General features: G+C 42.5%; 1 protein-coding gene across 9 annotated transcripts in view; it reads right to left on the bottom strand.

The window, feature by feature from the left end:
* Positions 1-22338, bottom strand: part of LOC132897879 (calcium-activated potassium channel subunit alpha-1-like) — a 158621-nt gene that overhangs the window by 65411 nt on the left and 70872 nt on the right. For 8 of the 9 annotated variants that reach the window (XM_060939135.1, XM_060939134.1, XM_060939136.1 and 5 more), the window contains 3 exons: positions 12795-12856; positions 7626-7719; positions 4417-4528 (listed from right to left, as the gene is read on the bottom strand). In XM_060939135.1, coding sequence (XP_060795118.1) covers positions 4417-4528; positions 7626-7719; positions 12795-12856 — 268 coding nt within the window. The remainder of the gene's footprint in view (positions 1-4416; positions 4529-7625; positions 7720-12794; positions 12857-22338) is intronic. The other variant, XM_060939139.1, reaches the window with a different exon arrangement.

Here is a 22338-nt window from a genome sequence, read left to right as displayed (position 1 = left end):
GTTTTCTTCACCATCTTTCCTCTCCTCTGAAAAGTCACATGACCACCAGCTCACACAAACTCCGCCCTCTGGCACGCAAATAAACTCCGAACATTTATTCTCACTTGGAAAAGTGAAGTGTGTGAGAAGCTAAAAAAAAAAAAATCACACACAAACCATGTTCACTGCTAATCAGCTCTTACTATAGAGCAAGACACGCCCCCAGGGGGTGGGGCTTAAATGCTCTGGAGAGACTAGTCCAAGAAAGTAGGCTATGGATTAGCGGCTTTAACACTCCACACCAGTGCACTCCAGTTCTCAGAACGTTTATATGTTTAATTGATAACGCTCATGTTCGATCCGTGTGTTAGAAACACAGCCCTGCTGTGCGTCTCGCTCAGGATCGTTCTCTCACCAGGTGAGAACACAGCGATCACACTCTGAGGTCTGAGACAGACCGAATGGCGTCTCTGTTACCCCTTTTCCACCAAATCAGTTCCAGGGCTGGTTCGGAGCCAGTGCTGGTGCTGGTTCACAACTCGTTCAACTTGCAAGCCAGATGAGAACCAGTTTGCTTTTCCATAGCTCGCGGTGCCATGTCATTACGTCGCTGTATACGTCAGTTACGTCGCTGAGTTTGCATAAACCTTGGCGCGAATATCGAAGCAAAAACAACACGGAAGCAGCAGCAGCAACAACAACAATAATAATGGATGACTTCGCGTTTGTACAGCTGCTGCTTCTCGTCGCTTATAAATGGCGATCTTTCGTGGTCTTGTTATTGTTGTTGGTCTTAACAACTCCGCCCCCCCGCTGACGTAAGCGGTTCTTTCCTCTGGCCCAGCAGAGAGTTGGTGCTAGCCTGGAACCGGTTTTTCTGGCCCCAGAGTCAGTTCTTTGTCAGTGGAAACAGAAAACCCGGTTCCAAACTAAGCACTGGCCCCAAACCAGCCCTGGAACTGCTTTGGTGGAAAAGGGGCAAGTGAGAAAATGATCTGAATCTGAATCGACTCACCTGCAGGAAGTGAATCGAACATGCTGTGTGTTTTGGGTTGTCGCTTTTCGTTTTCTTTCAAACACTGCTTAACCGAGAGCTGTAGCGCTGCAGAAATGCTCCGAGTTCTCCGCGCTCTCAGTGCTCAGTTAACGGTTATCGTGGAAAAGACTTGACGTCCAAAATCAAATCGAATCAAAAGAATCACTATGGCTCTAACAGACTCGACACACAGATGATTCGGTGTGCTAAAGCACCTTCAGGTTGGAGTGACGCGGTTCTCCGTCTTACCCCAGTGTGCTAGAAGTCGGAAACAGGAGGAGATTGTGTGACACACTCCGTCTCTCTCGGGTTCCTGTCGGACCGGGCCGTGCGTGTGGTTCAGCTTCACGCGGTATCCGTTCTGAAAGAGATCGGCGCATGACTTCTTGCGTCTCCGTGTGTGATGAACAGCCTCGGAGTGTGTGTCTCCGTCTGGCCCTCGGTACACCAGCATCTTTGTCGGGATCATGATGGATAACGAATAGTGAAATATTCCGCACTAAATATTCCGGAGGTGTTTATTCCTGTAAGAGCAGCAGGATCAGTACAGGAACGTCACGCCACAGCATGGACTCTGTCTTCACACCACTTCCAGCTTTTCCTTCATCCAGAAGAAGCAGCTCTAAATCCTCGTGTATGATCTGATTTACAGTTATAATCGTTCACTCAGCCATGCATCAGGATTACAGTGTAATCTCTAATCCAGGAGCAGCACGGACACAAGAAACTCGTTATACAGCTTTATATTTCGATATCTTCTGTCAAACCGTCCTCATGATGGATTTACGGATCTTCCAGATGTTCCAGAAACAGCTCAGATTCCACATCGTGCCAGAAATTATCACATGGGTTAAATTTTTTCCAAGAAAATAAGACGGCTCAAAGCGAAGGCTTGCGAGTCCAGATTGTATTAATTTCCCAAATATTCCAACATGAATCAAGTGATTTTCAGGAAGCAGTCAGATTTGTGTCCCAGGTTTGTGCAAGAACCAAAACAGTCCAAATCTCCAAATCTACTGGAAACGTGTTTCTCGTCCTGTAAGAGCAGACAGAACTCCACAGTGAGACGCTTTAAATTCTCGATGGGTTTTAAGAAAAATAATTTAAGAAGTCAAACAGATTACGTGAGCAGTGTTCAGGAATCAGAGTTGGATCCGAGTCTTCCAGCAGATCAAACAGATTTCATCCAGAAGTCTCTCCAGATGTCTTCATCTTTCGTCATGGACTTTCAGTTTAAAATCAATCATACAGCAGGAGATTGCAGGACCTTATAAACTTCCCAAACCTGAAATCCCCTCAGAGAAAACTCGGATTCGCATCCCAGACGTTTAAAAGCAGCAGTTTTCATTCTACATCCTCAAGATGACGGAGAACTTCTTGAGGAAAACTTCACATTCCAACAGGAACCTCAGACAGAGTGTGAGGAGAAAAAACTCAGAAATAAATCCAGCAGATGGGCGAGGCGCTCTGACGCAGGATCGTGATTTTAATCGCAGTCATGTAGCGTGGGATTAAACCATCAGGATATTACAGTGTAAGCTTCTTTACAGGGAAAAACCCCGATAAATCCACACAGCGAGAGACGGAGTGGGGAATTAATCTACAGATCAGCACACCCGGACCACATCGGGTCATTACCTGTGTGTATCACACACCAAGTGTCCACCAGGGGGCGATACACACTCACTGTTAGAACAGAAACACAATGCAGTTTCCTTCATACTGATATGGACACGCTACCTAGCTAGCATGCTAATTAGTGAGCAAACTAGTGCAGCTCCATTACAGGTCAGAGGAATAAAACCCCCGAGTGCAGCAGTGCATTGTGGGTAAGTGAGAAGTGCTTCTGGAACCAAAACATGAAGATTTCATGAAAAATCCACGATAAACTAAACCAGTACATGCTAACTGCATCGCTAGGTAACCAAGGGGCGGAGCTTAAATTAAATATAGGGGTCAGTCCATGAAATGATGTTACTTTTCATTGGTCCGGGTTTACATAATCATTTCATCTTTAATTTCCATGATTTAAAGAAATATTTAGCAGATTATCCATAAATATTGTTTGAAGAAATAAAATAAATAAAAAAATGAAGTTTTCTTTTGAAATAAAGAAATGTGAAACATTTTCTTCCCCTGTGACTGGACACGGATGACACGTTTTTTTGTGACATGGAATATTTGCTGACTTTGAGCTTAAATAAACCTTCATTACTTTCTGAGAATTTCAATAAAATTAGTTTCATGGTACTTGCAATTTAGTTTTACACTCACATAATAAAGTTAAGAAGGTTCTATAAACTATTTAGCTTCGAATTCATCCACTAAAAATAGGTTGTGATCGTAACATTGTGGTGTCCTACTGTGTTACGTTAGAAACCAGGCTTATAAAAAATGATAAAACGAGTTGAAATCATGATCGATGTTTTTAATATAAAGAAGAATTTACTATAAAATGATGTAGGTAGAAAGAAATTTAAACAAACGTCAATAAAATAAATTATCGATGTTTTTTCTCACATCCTAACTTAGCGTCCACTCACTTCCTGGTTTGTTCACAACCTGCGAGACCTATTTACTCAGTCTAGGTCAGCTGAACTGACGCGAGATAACTTCTCGCGGGATCTCACACACCACAACACGTGCTCTCGTCGCTATCAATGGCATCAAAATGGCGGCCAGCAAGAGCAGGTAGGTGATATTATCAGCGTGTCCAGCAAAGTTACGCTTAAAACCATGTTGCGTTCGACCGACAGTTGGTGATATGTGATAAGGAAGTCTACTATGTTATTGTGACTTGTATAACATGACGATATCATCTTACAGCTAAACATTTGTCACAACGCCGACAATCTGATCGCCTGTTTTGACGGGAAGATTTTGACTTGTTTATGTTTTCAGACACTATTCGCTGTCGTGTCCTTGTTACATTAGCAACCGGGTAAATATTTATGGATTTTATCATACATTGTAGAGCAGGAGTTCTCTTAACAACTCTGTTATATTTTCTTATATGGTCAATGCTTCATGGAAATAAAAGTTGTTTTCAGTTGTAAATTGTTTTAAGTGACTCCCTCTGTGTCACATTTTGGTAACCCCATTTCATGGACTGACCCAGATCCAGATAATCATAATGTGAACAGATTACAAAACCCCAATAGTTTATCGAAAGCGGTTCAGGAGCCACTTTAACACGGTAGATCCTGCATAAATGTAAACTAGCATGCAGGCTAATATTAGCACAGTGATAAAAGTACGGCTAGTGGTGATGTCACACAGTCAAGTTTGTGATTTGGTGATCAGGTTAACTTAAAGCTCCGCCCACTGCTGACCCCAGGATGCCTGTCGCCTGTGTTAGAGAGTCGTGTGTGTGTGTGTGTGTGTGTGTGGTGAAAAGTTACCCAGCCAGCTCCTGTTCAGATACACAGACACAAACACCGGCGGCACGGTGAAGAAATCCACCACCGAGTTCACCTCCAACCAGAACCACAGCTTATCGTTCGCCGCGATGAACTGACACGCACACACACACACACACACACACACACACACAGTAACTTTATACAGCAAGTTAGAGTAAGACAGTGACAGGAGAGTGTTACTGCATCATCAAACATCACAGCCAATCACATATCAGTATGCAAATCAAGACCAAGAACTTGAAAGGAAGGGGCGGAGCCTGTGCGTCTCTAGGCGTGTTTATTAGGTTATCTTTTCATTTTCACCCTGATGATGATAATAATAAATGAAGTATCACATGATGTAGTCTCACACACACACACACACACACACACACACACACACACACACAGCAGGCAGAGAACGAGTGACAGATGTGAGAACAAGTTACTACAAAATAACACTCCGTTCAGACCAGGGCTTTGAACCGGTTCAAGGAACGAAAACCGGGAACTTTTTCTATTTCACATGGAACATAAACGAAACCAGAAACTTTATTATTTTTTATGTTCCGGAACAGAAACGCTTATTAAAAATAATGGTAACCGGTTAATACCGGTTTTTATTTCGTTCCTCAAAGTTTCCGTAGCCTACAAATAAAAAAGTCATTCTTCTCCTGCGCAAGTTTCTATGACCCGCTGGGGTTCACTTCCTGTGTGACGTTCGCTGACTGAATGGAGAGAGCGGGAGGGTGGACTACTATCACGTCTCCACGAGATAATAAGTGAATTACTGAGTGTCTGAGCAAAGAAGAGCCTGAACGTTGCAACCTCCCTATTGGCTGTTTGTAAAAATGTATCAATTGTTGCCCTTCCCACGGGAATCATTGCGGGCTCGAGAGACGAGACCTGACGAGTTAGTTCGTTGGTAGCAGAACAAAATGTCTGGACACAAATCGGGTTTTCAGAAAAGGAAAGAAAATAAACGGAGGGTCGAAAATACAAAAAAGGAGGCAGAAAATGCAAAACGAGTTTTAAGGTAGGACAAATGGTTACTTTTCTGAGGCAGCCCGCTGTGGCTGCCTGCAGGCTTATTTATTATAGCCCATTTAGTTAAAATAGTTGATATAAAATGTTTATAGTTATGTGATGGTTGTCCTGATTTAGACTGGTGTTTTTTTTTTGGAGGGGGGGTTTGCGCGATGTTGCACCCGGGTCCAGATTAGGGCAGAACCGGCCCTGGCTACATTTCAGGTGTAGTTTGTTTTATGTATGTATGTACTTGCATAGATGTGTACTTGGTCTTTCAATATGGCGCCTAACAAAATCTCGCGGCGCGGTGACGTCATGCGGTAGCCCTCTATAGGGCCTGACTAGCCTTTGGTAACACACTAAACGAATTATCTTTCATTTTTGGCACTTTTTCTGTTTGTGTAGATGGGAAGACATACTGAGAATCCAAATCGCCAACATTTGAAATAATAATTGTTTTGAATTATTTCTTGTCTTATTTAATGAAGGTTGTAATAGAATTAGCCTACATTTGGCTTAAGCTGGATGAGACAGAGACATAATTTTATAGCCATTTGTTAAACAGCTGACAGGGAACGTAATTAACCGTTCCAGGAACGAAATTTTTTTGTTCTAACCGGTTCGGGAACGTCTATTTAATGGTGGAAACCAAAACCGGAAACGTTAAAATTCCGTTTCTGTTCGGAACGAACCAATAGGAAAAAAATTCTGGTTCAAAGCCCTGGTTCAGACTGCAACCTGAAACGACCCATATCCGATTTGTTGTGAAATCCGATTTTTTTCCGTTCACATTACCAATTATATGAGACTTGTATGCGATCTCCAATATGAACGGAAAACGATCCAAAAGTGTCCCGCATGCGCAAATTGACACGTAATAAGCACATCTACGTAATACGTAAACAAAAAAAAAGCGCACTCTTCAAGTTTAATGATTTCTTTTTTTTTGTTGTTTGTTTAATTATCTGGTTAGTGTTAAAGTGTGAGGTCTCGTGTGTGTTTTTGTTTCTGAACTGAAATGAAAACGTGTAGCCTGGTAACGAGGGTTGACTCCTAAATGTCTCTCTAATTTCTATATAAGTGCACTACATGTTACGAGGAAGTAATGGATTTTTAAACTCTATATAGTGCACTCGAGCTTCAGTAGGCAGTCATTTGGGATACGGCCGCTGTATTACCAAACTCTTAATTCAGGCTTAATAATTTGCACATATTTATTTCGTCATATTAATAAACTTTTTCTACATTTTTATAAAGATTTATTGAGATTGTTTATAGCCAGCTGAATTCTGCAACTTCTCTCAGCGCTGGCTCAAGGTGCAGAAACACCAGTGCAGTTTGCGATGGAGATGAGGCGAGACCTGGCGATGTGGTTTTTGTGGCGGCGGCGGAACTCACACAATAATCTGATTAACAGCAGACTAATGAGACCGAAGGTGTCAAATTACTGGAAATTTCCAGAACAATCTTATAATCTTGTAATACAGGGTGGTTTAAGTTATAAATCAGTTATAGAAACTGTTTTATTTAATCAGGCTAACAGATCAACATCCAGGTCCCTACCAAATCCACCATTAGCTTGATCAATTCTATAAAAGTCTATTTAAATTCTGAAAACTGTACAAATGTTGTTGTTTTCCACCAAAGAGGCGGGATTAGCCAACGCAGAATAGTGACGTTTGTCTCTTGTTGATGACGTGTAGGTTGCATGAATGCGACCTGTCCGGTCAGACTGCAGTCGCATGTGAAAATAACGGATATGCATCGGATTTAGGACCACATATCCAAGCGGCCTGGGTCGCATGTGAAAAAATCGGATCTGTGTCGTTCAGATTGTCAATAACAAATCGGATACAGGTCGCATATGGGCAAAAAAATCGGATATGGGTCGTTTCAGGGTACAGTCTGAACGTAGTCTAAGACACGAGTAAACACGGTTAGAAAATCAACCAATAAGAAGACGAAGGCAGAGACGTGCAACAAAACAGGAAGTGAAAAGAAAACAAAAGCACATGATGCTGTTGCCATGGGAACAACAATACACTGTGGGAAGGGTGAAAGAGAGACAGATAGAAGCACATTAAACTGAACCCAACACTGTGTGTGTGTGTGTGTGTGTGTGTGTGTGTGTGTGTGTGTGTGTGTGTGTGTGTGTGTGTGTGTGTGTGTGAGAGACTCACTCGCAGGCCGAAGTAGAGCAGGAAGAAGATGTTGAAGGCCATGTCCACCTGTAGTGCAATGTCTTTGTCAAAGTGTTGACATGACTCGATGGGACTGTAACACACACACACACACACACACACACACAACCCTGGGGTGAAATAAATAATGCATGTCCAAATGAACTGAGTCCTAATATTTAATTATGAATTATTAATATAAAATTAATAAAATTAGCTCATGTTTTAAGTCGTTCAAATTCTGTAAAGTTGCTTCGCGACAATGTTTATTGTTAAAAGCGCGATACAGATAAACTTGACTTGACTTAATAACAGACCACACTACTGTATGAACTGTGTGTGTTGATGTAATGATCTCAGGAGAACAACAGTATCCTATTCTCACACACACACACACACACACACACACACACACACCCCTCAGGGGGATGACTGACAGGAAACACACTGGATGTATAGTGGAGACTGCAATTAGCACACCACACTGATTAGTGTGTGTGTTGAGGTGGTGCACACCACACTGATTAGTGTGTGTGTGTGTGTGTGTGTGTGTGTGTGTGTGTGTGTGTGTGTGTGTTGAGGTGGTGTGATGAAGTAGAGTTGCTGTTATTTTCCTATAACAGCGCGTTATTCCTTTACACCACAACAGTTTACCCACTATTACACTTTTATACTTAAAATGACATCATACTTTTTATCCGTTTATAGTTACATTAATGTCAGTGACGGAGTTAATTCCTGTTGTCACTTACGCTATAGCAGCGATAAACAGTGGCTCCCTCAGCAGCTTCGCTTTATTCTCTCCAAGTTAATGAGACACAAAAACCGCACCTTGTTACATCACATTACTGAGAAACAATAAAGAGTGTAAACTCCTCCTCTGTCCTGAAGATGTCGGGAAACTATTAAAAAGTTCCAGTTTCCCCTCTGACAGCGCTGACACTGGAGACTCCTTACAGAAACCACACACACACACACACACACGTCCTCACAGAAAACTTCACACATTTTTCATCAGTCTATTATCAGTGGCACGTGCTCTGGACACGCCCCTGTGAATGAGCCGTTACTATAGCAACAATAACGTATCAGAATGAGAACATTAATATAAACCTGCGCTGCAGTCAGAGCTGCTGTTAGAGAGAATTAATCAACACCTTCTCTTCTGACCAATCAGAGTCCAGAACTCAGCAGCGCTGTGGAATAAGTTGAGGAATAGGAGTGTGTGTGTGTGTGTGTGTGTGTGTGTGTGTGTGTGTGTATAGACACTGTACTCCATTACTGTCTGATTGAATCAGTCGGACTTCATTACTCAGACTGGTCATGGATTAGATTTCTAATTGTAATTAAGGAAACGAGAAAGCAGAAGGGTTGGAGCTCAACACATGCAGGAGCAGGACATCAGAGATAAAGAACCCTCTGGATCTACAGGTGATGTGGCGGCTCCGCTGAAGAGAATCGAGAAATATTTCAGCTGCAGCTCTTCTTTATTTCATTACATTTCACTCAGCCGAGTCCTCACACCAACAATCCACTAACTTTTAATAATAAACACATGACAGATTCATTCTCCTGTGGATCTTTAACTGAAAATCACTCCAGGCGGCTCCCTCATGAAGCTGGTGAAGAGAATGACAATAGCGTGCAGAGCGTCATCAAGGGAAACGCTGGATACGCTGAAGAATCTAAAATATCAAACATATCTACTTTAACACTTTTGTTCACCACATAATTCCAGATATTTTCCAGATGATTTTCATAGTTCTGATGTCTTCAGTTTTGTTCTACAGTGTAGAGAATCGTCACGATACAGAAAAAAAACAACAACTATGAATGAGTAGAGTAAGGGTGTACACAATTTTGAGTGGTAATGCACAACATAGTGTGTGTGTGTGTGTGTGTGTGTGTGTGTGTGTGTGTGTGTAACAGGAGGAGGATCTGAGGGGATCTGATGCTCGTCACTGAGCGGAAACGAAGGCCCTCTGTAATTAAGAGACATTTAACGTAACTAATACCTCACTGAAGGGTAACACACACACACACACACACACACACACACACACACACACACACCAAATCAGAAGAAATTGTGACAGTAAAGCATTCCCTGCTTTATAATGTGTATAATGTGTATAATGTTTATAATGTGTATAATGTTTATAATGTGTATAATGTTTATAATGTGTATAATGTGTATAATGTTCCCGTTCCTTCTCCCAACACTTAAAAGCTGTTTATGGGCTGAAGACTCCGAGTGATGAAGTGTCTCAGGTGTTATTTTTGTCCCGTTCTTCCTGTAAACAGGTCTTAAGGTGTGGAACAGTTCGGGGTCGTCACTGCCATATTTATCATTTCTAAATTCTCCACACATTCTCTATTGGGGACAGAAGGGACACGCCCTCTTCTTCCACAGCCACGTGGTTTTGCATCATCTTGTTGAAATCTCCCTGGAAAAGACGTCGTCTTGAAGGCAGCAGATGCTGCTCAAAAATCTCAGTGCACTTTTCTGCATTAATGCTCCATCACAGAAGTGTAAGTTACCTTTACCAAGGGCACTGACCCAACCCCATACCATGACACACCCTGGCTTTTGGACTTGTTGCTTTTTCTCCCCAAAACGACCTGGAATACTGATTCATCTGACCACAGTACCCGTCCCCACTGTGTGATGGTCCATCCCAGACGCCTCCGAGCCCAGAGAAGTCGACAGTGTTTCCGGACACAGTTAACATAACGCTTCCTTTTAGCACAGTAAAGTTGTAACTGGTGTTTGTGGATGTAACTCCGTATTGTAGCTTGATAAAGGTTTTCCAGAGTAATCCCGAGCTCATGTGGTTCTATCAGCTGGAGATGAATGACGGTTCCTGATGCAGTGAGGGATCGGAGATCACGGGGGTTCAGATTAGGCTTGAGCCCTTTACACACCCAAATTCCTCCAGATTCCTTGAATGGTTTAATGACATTCTGCACCGTAGAGGGTGAAATATCCAAATCCCTTCCTATCTTTCTTTGAGGAACATTGTTTTTAAACATTTCAATCATTTTCTCACACATTTGTTGATAAACTGGAGATCCTCGGCTCGTCTTTACTCCTCAAAGACTCGGCCTTTCCTGGAGACTGATTTTGTACCAAATCATGATTATGATTAAGTCATGTTTCACATCACATCATTATTTAATTGCTTTACCTCATTATTTGCCCTATATTGCCCTGTAACAACTTTTTTTGGAATGTGTTGCAGGTCTGAAACGCAGGAATGGATGGAGATTAACAAATGAAATGAAGCTGACAAACAAAACATGAAATATCTCGGGTTCATTCTGTCTGCAGTGAAATACAGACAGAATGAACAAAGTACATTTACAAATCACTGATTTCTTTTTTATTTGCATTTTCAACACCGTCCCAACTTTTTCTGATTTGGAGTTTTACATACCGTACGAGGGAGGGCTGAAAAGTTCATAGCCTGATGAAGGAGGAGTTATGCTACAGAAATGAAACTTGGCATGCATTAAAATAAACCTTTCCTGATACTAACGGTTTTGTTGATTTTCAGATAAACCCACATTGGACAAGTAATTCAGGACTTTGAAAAGTAGTACTAGAGACATTTCATGAATATGGATAAAACTTGGCACCATGGTGTTATCGAACATCTGCAGAAAAAGGGGTCAGCCCCCAAGGACATTCATGCCGACATGGTTGCTACATTAGGGGATGATGCTCCAGCTTTATCAACTGTGAAAAAGTGGGCAGCTGAATTCAAGAGGGGTAGGAAGCGCCTTGATGATCCAACGTCTGGATGTCCTGCCACAGTCACCACCCAAGAAAACATTGACTGCATTCACCACATGGTGATGGATGACAGATATTTAACTGTTAATCATTTAGCTAATACTGTAGGCGTCTCCCGTGAACGAGTAGAGAACATTTTGCACAATGAACTTGGGATGTTGAAGGTTTCTGCTTGGTGGGTGCCATGGCTTTTGACGCCTGATCAAAAGTAGACCAGACTGGCCATGTTGCAGGCAAACTGGGCACTTTTTGAAGCAGATCCAGCCAGTTTGCTTGAACGTTTCCTCACCCAAGATGAGTGTTGGGTCCACCACTTTGAGCCAGAAACCAAACGCCAGTCCATGCAGTGGAAACACCCATCTTCTCCCCCTCCAAAGAAGGCCAAGGTTGTGTCATCTGCAGGGAAGGTGATGGCCTCTGTCTTCTGGGGTGCAAAGGGCATTGTGTTCATTGACTGACTACCTTCAGAAAGGCCAAACTATCAATGGAGAACATAATGCCAACTGGCTGAGGCAGCTGCGAAAGGCAATCAAGTCAAAACGGCCTGGAAAACTGACAAAGAGGGTCCTGTTTCACCAGGACAATGCGCCTGCTCGCAAGTCTGTGGTTACAATGGCTGCTGTGTGTGACTGTGGCTTTGAACTGCTCAATCACCCTCCATCTTCTCCTGATTTGGCCCCATCGGACTATTTTCTGTTCCCAAACATGAAAAAACACTTGGCTGGGAAGCGGTATCGGACCGATGAGGAGGTCATATCTGCTGTTGAGGACTTTTTTGAGCATCAGGATGAGAGCTTCTGTACCATGGGAATCCAAGCGCTGCAACACCGATGGAGGAAGTGTGTGGACCGCAGGGGAGACCATGTTGAAAAATAAACCACATTTGGTCAAATTCAACCATTTGCATCATAGTCAGGCTATGAACTTTTCAGCCGAACCTCGTACACACACTCACTGTGAGGAGGATGATGATGATCATAATGGTGTGTGTGTGTGTGTGTGTGTGTGTGTGTGTGTGTGTGTGTGTGGAGTATGTGAGTGTGTGTTGGAGGGAGAGTGTGTGTATAATTGTTGAGGTCTCCCTGTAGCAGCGAGTCAGACACGATTGTTACACTAATGCACTGTTGAAGGCAGGAGGAAGAGGAAAAGCTCCACTTCCTGTTCAACAGGAAAGAGAATCAATTTCACTGCTGGAAAGGAACACCACTCAGAGCCAGTCATAACACTACACACACACACACACACATCATCCTCACAGAGTGAGAGAGAGAGAGAGAGAGAGAGAGAGAGAGAGAGAGTGTGTGTGTGTGTGTGTGTGTGTGTGTGTGTGTGTGTGTGGAGACGGAGAGCAGTGGAGTAACAGGAACACTCACTTGGAGGAGTCGATGAAGTAAATGACGAGCGCTCCGATACTGAGGACGAACACCAGCACCACCTGAGGAGGAGAACCAGAGAACAGCTCTCACTCTCACAGCTGGAAATCATGAACACAGCCCTCAGGGTGTAACAGAAGCTCGTCAGGATGTGCAGACTGGAGTGCGTTTCCTGCTCGAACTCACTCTACACCTGTGTGTTAATGTGTTAATGAGCTGAGTCAGGTGTCAGAGCAGGAATCACCACGGGGAAGTGAAGGAGCTGCGCTGAAGAACACTCATCTCATTTATCTCCATCACTGATGCACTGAACAGCAACTAATTTACTCCAATTATTTCCTTTATCAGTCTTAATTCTCTTCCATTTTAATCCAAGCAGGACTGAATGTAGTTTAACAAAGACCTCACAACCGCAGACAAATATTTTCTCACAAATACGGCCGTTGTTTTTCCCCAAGTCCAGTCCTTTCTCTACTTTGAATACTAATCAGCTCATTATCAAGTGCAGAAAAAAACAAACCATGTATTAAAGTTAATTATTTTAGTGGAGCCCCAGACTTAATAGAAATACATCAAACTGATTTTTGATGGCTTAACCGTACGACGTCTGTACAAACAATGAACAACGTCTGTGTGCCACCACAGGGAACTCGATCATAAGTGTAAAGCAACGCATCTCAAACACCTGACCACCGGACAACGACATTAGTATCTTTATTTCCATAAGACAGATGGGTTTTTATCCAGCACTTATTTTTAATCTTCTTTTTAAAAAATAACGTGGGATTATTTACTAACACATTTTACAGAAAATATTCACGACAGTTTCATATAAAACGAGTTAAAAGTTTTATGAGTCCACTCGCTTGTTGGACAGTTGGCAGTTTGTGTTGTGTAAGGGTGATAGACGGATGTAATCGCAGGAAGAGTTTTACTGAAAACACGCAGCAAACAGATTCAAAACGAGTGGAAAACCAGGCAGTGGTGGAGTGAGACACAGACAGGATATCAGAGGGATACAATACTCACAGTCCAAACACACAAACAGGGTCAAAACCAGAAAAGTGACACAAAATCCAAGGCTTTCACAAAGTCTGTGTGTTACTCAGAGTCCTTATATAAATGTCTTGCTGTGATTGAGCTCTAATCAGGAACAGGTGCATGGGGATTAGTCCTAATGGTGCTGAGAGATGAAACCAGACAGCTGTGTGGCGTATGGAGTGTGATATTGGATGGTAACTCTACAGTAGTGGTGTAAAGTGAAAGCGCTGGTTCACTGCTGTCCCCCAGGCACCCAGCAGAGTCTCACCATAATAAATGTGCTGGTGTTGTTTCTGGCGCATGGCATGCGGCGTCAAAGAAAGGAATAAATATGTATCATAACTGCGATGTGAATCTCATTATTGGTCTCACTGTCACAAAACAATGCAGTGATTTATTGAGGTGAAAAACACGACGCGACACAATTCGATGGTTCGTTCATGGTGCTGCAATATTATTATTCTATTCAGGGGGATTTTGTGTTCTTGGAAATGTTTTGCTCATAAACTCATCAGGAGCTCTGATTTTAGGCAGCGACGAAATATCTATACATCTATATTAGTGTCTTTCACTTATCTGAATCCACCCACCCTACTCTCTACATGCCAGGCTCCACCCCTTTACTCCCTGCAGCTATCCACCAGGCTCCACCCCTTTACTCCGTGCAGCCATCCACCAGGCTCCACCCCTTTACTCCCTGCAGCCATCCACCAGGCTCCACCCCTTTACTCCCTGCAGCCATCCACCAGGCTCCACCCCTTTACTCCCTGCAGCCATCCACCAGGCTCCACCCCTTTACTCCCTGCAGCCATCCACCAGGCTCCACCCCTTTACTCCCTGCAGCTATCCACCAGGCTCCACCCCTTTACTCCCTGCAGCCATCCACCAGGCTCCACCCCTTTACTCCCTGCAGCCATCCACCAGGCTCCACCCCTTTACTCCCTGCAGCCATCCACCAGGCTCCACCCCTTTACTCCCTGCAGCCATCCACCAGGCTCCACCCCTTTACTCCCTGCAGCCATCCACCAGGCTCCACCCCTTTACTCCCTGCAGCCATCCACCAGGCTCCACCCCTTTACTCCCTGCAGCCATCCACCAGGCTCCACCCCTTTACTCCCTGAAGCCATTCATATGGCCCCACCTCCTTTACTCCTTTGAGCCATTGGCCCTGCCCCCAGTATGTTTCCATGGTGATATATTTAAGTCAGTGTGTTTTGGTGGCACATAAATGTAGCAAGAACATAAATTATAATTTCGACTCACAATTTTAAACTATTTAATCAATAATGAGGATGTTTAGATTTAATATGAGGATGATCTGATTCATAACATTTTATACACTAATCCCAAAGAACACGTGACAACAATTCAATTCAATCTGTATTAAAATAAAAATAACAACACAAGTCCTGTTTGATTATGAATTTATAATAATTACTGTACGTTTATAATCGTTTGGATCTCTTGTTACAATAAGACATGTTTACTGTTGTTGGGAGAAGAACTATAAATAAGTGTGTGTGTGTGTGTGTGTGTGTGTGTGTGTGTGTGTGTGTGTGTGTGGTTTTTTTCATTAGTGGCTGTAGGGGGAGTGGTGGAGTGCGTATTAAAGTAAATCTCCATACACAGGAAGGATGAGTGTTTAATCTCTCACTCGCTCTGGTTTTATCTGCCCTCCCTTTCCAGCTCTTTATCCCTCTATCTCACCACATCTCTATCATTCCTCATTTAGCATGATCATGTCTCTGTTATTGCCCTCAGGTTCTCTCTCTCTCTCTCTTGCTCTCTCTCCCCGTTTCTTTCCTTCACACAGTTGGGATTATTCTGGCTCGACTCTGGTCATTAGTAGCCTTTCCTTATTCCAGTCTTCAGTAACTTTGACACAAAAAATCAATTACATTGCAAATCTCCAGTTCTTTGCAAAAGCAGGGCTGCCAACTTTTCGAAATTCCTTGGAGTGAGATTTTTTTTGGGGGGGGGGGGGGGGGGGGCGATGTCAAAATTTTTCCGCACACCATGCAGTAAGTGGGAATTTTGTATTCAGTTTGATATTCACTTGTCCCCCTGCATTCTAGTGTTTTGTTTGTGGGTCGTCCAGCTGGAGATGGACAATGGGGGGTTGAGATTTTGGATTTAGTAGATGTTCCTGCATTCTGGTGGATTTTTGGAGTGGCCTGCTGTGCCATACCTACATTCTTACACACCCTGACTTGCCAGGCCTTCAGCTTGTGGCCAACAAAAGCACCAAGTTTTGGCTTAAAAGCCTCCACACTAGAAAACTACAGATGACTGCCAATGTTCCTGTAGCCCTATAGACCTGTGTTTCAGATTTAAAGGCAAGTTCATGTTTGAAAATATTTCATCAGCGAAGCCTAAACACCTTCTGAATTGAAACTAAATGTTAAGTTTTTAATAACTGTTGCAAAAAATAAGATTGTCCCTCACTGACTACTCATTATGCATTTAAGGGCTTTCCCCACCACTGGGTTCAGCAGAAGATTGGCATGGGGAAAAAGATCAACAGCAAAAGAACAAATAAAATGCTTAAACAGTAAGCAAAATGTGCATGTGCTACAAGAAACGTTAAAATGATTAAGTTTGAACAGTATTGAAACACAAAAAGCTGAACCTTGGCCATAGGTGGGAATGTGCACACAAAGTTGGGCTTAAAAATTTTGGTCATACTTAAATAAGCTATATTAATATATTTCTTATTAATTTATTTCTTATCTATGTTTCTTATTAGTAACAGAGCATTCGTCAGGGCCTGTTATCTGACAAATATTCTCTACCTGTCTTGCCCTCTTTGAAACCCTGTCTCCTCAGTATATTGTTCTCTGTCTTTTTTTTTTAATTATTCACAAGTTCAAGTTCTTTGATATTACAGGTGACCACGCTTTATTTACTTTAACTGAGCAATTAAATACATCATAAATAATTAAAAATAAATACCCTGTAAATAAACAATAGGTATGGTGGCTAATGGCTCTTCTTGCATTTGTAATATTATCTCTTACTTGCTTTATTTTACAACATTTCCAGTAACATACAGTAAACAAACTAAAAATGTGCCTTAGTAAACGTGTGCTAAGGAGGTGCTCTCCCGTGCTGCTTGTTGGGGAAGATAGAGGCTGTGGCACGGCAGGAGGCCTATAATGATTTAGCATGCCTAGTACACAGCTCTCGATATGGCATCAAATATTCTCACAACACTTATAGGCTAAAACGATTCAGAAACTTTATACAAGTTCATAATTACGCCAGTAACACCACACATTGGCGTGCATATGTACAAACCTGTCTGAGACACCCATCTTCAACCTTCTTCTCTCTCCTCTTCCTCTAAATTGACGGTAGGCAATTATCCAACTTCCGGTGAGTGCAGCATCATTAGATGCACCACCTACCATAGGGGAGTGTGTACAGAAGGGAACACCTCTCTGCCTGTTTAGCCGTGTGTAAGGTGTAATTGATTGATCGCAAGTGGTTGGCGCGACGCAATGGGTAGTCTAGATCAGATAAATAAACTAGATTTTTTTTCTAGCGTGAGAAATCGGAGGTATGGCGTGTGAAGACAATCAAATGTTTGTGTCTCACGCTCATTGCGTGAGAGTTGGCAGCCCAGGCAAAAGTATGAAATATAAATATAGTAAAAATCAATCCTGGGTATCAGATTGGTCCAATCTCATGTGTTTTTCAAGATAGTGTGCTTCACGGTGGGTTTTATTTATTTGTCACATAGATCACATACTAATAGGCGAATAATACAGGACAAAGCCCCAATTGATTTTCAACCCTCTGGCATAGATTTTTACACTGGATGCCCTTCCTGACGGAACCCTCCCCAATTTATCTGGGCTTGGGACTGGCACCAAGTATGCACTGGCTTGTACAACCCCAGTGGCTGGGTATTTTTACTGAACCGCATGTCTTTGAACTGTGGAGGAAACCCACACAGACACGGGGAGAACATGCAAACTCTACACAGAAAGGCCCCGGTCAGCTGTGGGGTTCGAACCCGGATCCTTCTTGCTGTGAGGCAAGCTCATTTCCGTATCCCACCGCCTGCTGTGCTACACACATCAGCCGACATACTACACACACACAACTTATTTGACTGCTGACAAGGACCCAACATGTTCAGCAGTGACTCGCTGACTTTATATCGAGGACACAAACATGATGTTCTACAGAAGAAATTCATCAGGAGAGGATCGCTACGGAGTCTGTGTTTATACGCTTAACTAGATAACGAGCTCACTATCAATGATCACATCTAAGCATGCCCTTCAGTTAAACACTGCTCATCACCCAGTCCCGCCCACTTTACTCCACCCTCCTGTCGCTGTATGATCGTACTCTCACACCTGGCTCCAGTCCAATGGACGCAAACCCAAAATCCTGTGCATCAGGAACGTTTAAAGTGCTGGGAATCAGAGATCCACAAATGCAAAAGAGAACATTTTAGGAAATGTGGACAAAGCATAACAGAGGAGATTAGATAAGACAGGACAAGAAAGATTAGGCAAGACTAAGCAGGACAGATCAGACAACACCACATAGCTGAAACTAGATAACAGAATAAACAGGGCCAAAAAGATTAGATAAGAAAACACAGCACAGGATACAATAAATAAATCATTGTAGGGAAGATCACAAGGCACGAGAGATCAGATAAGAAAGGACAGCTAAGATCAGACGAGATAAAATGAGGCAGAAATGATCACAGAACAGAATGGAAAAGCTCAGGAAAGACAGGGCAAGAAGGAATAAACAAATAATGCAGGAAATATCAGACAGGACAGGAAAGGTTTGACAAGCATTACATACAAGAGAGTGAAAACGTGGGAGAGATCAGACAAGACAAATGAAATCTGACAAGAGAGATCTCAGGGGAGATCAGACAAAACATAACTGACATTACAGAAATAGAGAAGAGCAGGTAATATCAGACCTAAGGAAAAGCAATGCTGATCTCATAAAGGAACCGAAAAGGTCAGGGAAGAACGGAGAAGAGAAAATAAAAAGTGCAAAAAGTATCAGATCAGAAAGGGCAGAAGTGATGAGACACGACAGAACATGACAGATCAGTCAACACAAGACAGAAAAGGAATCATTTGAATAGCATTAGAAAAGGATGAAAAGGTAAGAGAGAAAAATTACACAAGATATCCAACTCAAGAGAGTAGATCTGATCAGATAAGATCAGACATGAGTGTAGAAGAAACAGAGCTGTATAGAGGAGATCGGATAAGGAGCAGGCAAGATCGGACAAAGCTGATACAGACTAGAGGGAATAAATTTAAGGCTGGAAGACAGACAAGAAAAGTCAGAAGAAATCAGACGACAGATCAGACAAGAGAGAACAAGCAAGATCAGCTACAAGATGGTGAAGCACAGGTAGGCGAGATCAGACAGGACCGTGTGAGTGAGGTAGAATGAGGCGGTGCAGAAGAGATTAGACAAAACATTACAGAAGATATATAACTATAGAAGGTAGATCAGATAGATCAGACATAAGTGTGGAAGAGAAAACGTAGAGCTGTAAAGGAAAGATCAGACAAGACCAAACATGAACAATAAGAAAACGCTGCTCACATCTGTGCCATGATCATGAAACTGCAGTCATAAAAATCTTTTAACGTGGGCACTTTTTTCTTAAAAATATATACTTGATTTCCGTGAAGCTGCTTTGTGATAACGTCTAAACGTCTGGGGTTAAAAACACTCGACATGTCCAAGTGAACTGAAGTCAGACAGCGATCAGGAACATCACCGCTTCCCTCAGGTGCTGGTAAATTATTAACATCATGTTTGCCTTAAATTACATCGTCATTACACTTAGCAGCAACGCTAACACGGCGTCCCTGAACATCCTACAGCAGACTGAGAAACGCCAACACTGTGATACACGTGCACGGTCCTGCGAAAGCGCCTCATGAACATGAACACGGTACGCTGACGACACACCGCGAGGGAGCGAAGCAGATCGGACCGAACGGGCAGGAGAGATCAGATTAAGGTTATTTAATGAAGCTGATGATTTGGGCTTCTCCGCACTGGTATTTAAGGAGCTCGGCCTCTGAGGAACTGTATCTACATTACACAATAACCCATCTCGCATTCCTTTTATTGCAGCACTTCGAAACATGTATAATACATGAGGAAGGCTGATTATTTTCCATGATGCCAAATGGCTTTGTCACTCCATCTCTGAGAAAAGTCTGGCATGCCTTTTTAAATTCAGGCCATCAGAAATTAAAAATAGAAATGAGCAGGCGACGGCTTTGTGGATTAAAATAATGACTTGTGCGCCAAGATTATATCGATATGTACATTTTCCTGTCTGTGTGTTTATCTATCTATCCCTCCCTCTATTACCTCTCCCCTCTAATGCAAGGTCATGATCTTTTTTTATGGCTGTTTCCATGGCAGCAAGAAACACTCGATATTCCCTTTCGAGCCCCAGGAGGCACAACTGCAGTCACATAAATCCATGAGGAAGACCCAAGTAGGTGGAAAATATGGATTAATGCCTGGAATCAACACGAATAAAGTTTCATTTTAATATCCAGTTTGATACTTTGAGGGTTTATGAGCACAAATGTTGGCTCTATCATGGAGCTGAGACAATTCTGTTCTCTGTGAAGATTTCATCCAACTGCTTCGTCTTCACACGTCCAGCCGTACGGACCGTAGGTGACGTGATCCAGAAATTCTTTGCAGTTTTACATTGAGGAACGTTATTCTTAAATTGCGGATTTATTTGTCCACGCAGTCTTTCAGAGAGCGGCGAACCCCTCCCCATCTTTGATACAGTTGACCATGTAGTTCTTGTATCTCGCCTAGAGCAGTATGTTGGCATTCGTGGCACTGCTATCCAATGGTTTAGGTCATACTTGGCAAATAGGAGCTTCGCTGTGATGATTGGCGACCTCTGTTCTTCATATGCATCCCTCTCTTGTGGGGTGCCACAGGGCTCTATTCTCGGCCCTATTCTGTTTTCTTTGTACATGTTACCTCTGGGATCAATTATAAAAAAACACAATCTGTCTTTTCATTTTTATGCTGATGATTTGCAGATATATTTGCCCATGAGACCCAATGAAAATATGGCGCTTACTAAGTTACTGGATTGTATTACTGATGTAAAGCAGTGGCTGGCACGGAACTTTTTGCATTTGAATGACAGCAAAACAGAATGTATTTTATTTGGCTAGGGGAGACTAGGGGAGTCTTGTTTTTGAGGGGTGCTTCGTTTCGTCTGTTTTATTTCATGTACTTCTGAAAGGCTTTTGGTAATCTGCAGCACGGTGGCACCTTCCGCAGTCAAAACCTGTGTTTTTGTGTGTTTTGGTGTTCTGTTTTATGGCTTTGATGTAAAGCACTTTGGGTACCTTTTGGTTATTGTAAAGGGCGATATAAATAAAATTTGATTGATTGATTGATTGATTGATTGATTGATTGATTGATTGATTGATTTTTACTTCTGAGAGACTCCACCTCTCTGGGAGGGTCTTTTTATACCCAATCATGTTACTGGCCTGTTACCAATTAACCTAATTAGTTGTTTTTTTTGTTTTTTTTTAACATTACACAACTTTTCCAGCCTTTATACAGGTTTATATATGCATTACACCACAGGATTGTTGTACCAGATGCTCTGCTTACAGAATGCGTAGAAATGGCGTTGAAAAGCGTGCAATATTTTGCACCGTTATCGCTGGCTGATCCAGTAACTATCAACAAATAATCACCTCAATAGCGCCCCCGTGGGATACATTTACCACTTTTATCATCATCCACGACTGGGACAAGTGTAGATCTGGCATAAAAATCGGCGAATGACAATTTGATTTGTAGTGAAAATGTGTCAATTGTGCGAGCGCAGTTTTCATGCAACATTTGCTTGGCTATAGTGGCTGATAGTTCACCACATGTTTTCTTGACCTTCCGAGCGGCATTTTGTGGTCTGCTGCTCAACAAATCTGAGAAATTCGCCAATAATCTACAGTCGAGATTGTCTCCTGATGGATTCACAAGGTTCTGTATCATCTGTACAGTAGTCAGTGCCTGGAAAATGGACCATTTGGGGTCGCGTGCACATGATCTCATGTCAGATTTACAGTAACTTTCCTCGGCCCAGTTTCACTTTGGGTTGTATTTCCTGCATACAGAGGCTTGGTAGTGTAATGCAGCAGGTAGAACTCAAAATCTATAATCTGAGGATCTGGTATGAAAATCTGGTGGACGGACACATATCACATATACACACAGTGTCGGGTTTCCGTGATTTGCACTGCATTCTGTTTTTCTTTACATTTTGCACAGCGTCACAACTATTTTGTAAGTGCGGCTGTACAAACCTCAGTGGAAACCAAAAATGCAAATGTTAAAAAAAAGTCTGTGAGAAGATGAAGCGTAGCTTTAATGAAGAACACAAATGTGTCAGGTGTGTAATAACTGATGCTGGTGTGAGTGAGTAATGGGCAGATGAACAGAT

The sequence above is a fragment of the Neoarius graeffei genome, chromosome 14 (assembly GCF_027579695.1).
Source record: "Neoarius graeffei isolate fNeoGra1 chromosome 14, fNeoGra1.pri, whole genome shotgun sequence".
NCBI classification, from domain to species: Eukaryota; Metazoa; Chordata; class Actinopteri; order Siluriformes; family Ariidae; genus Neoarius; species Neoarius graeffei.
Note: the sequence above shows the minus strand (reverse complement) of the source record. Positions and strands in the feature narration are given on the sequence as shown.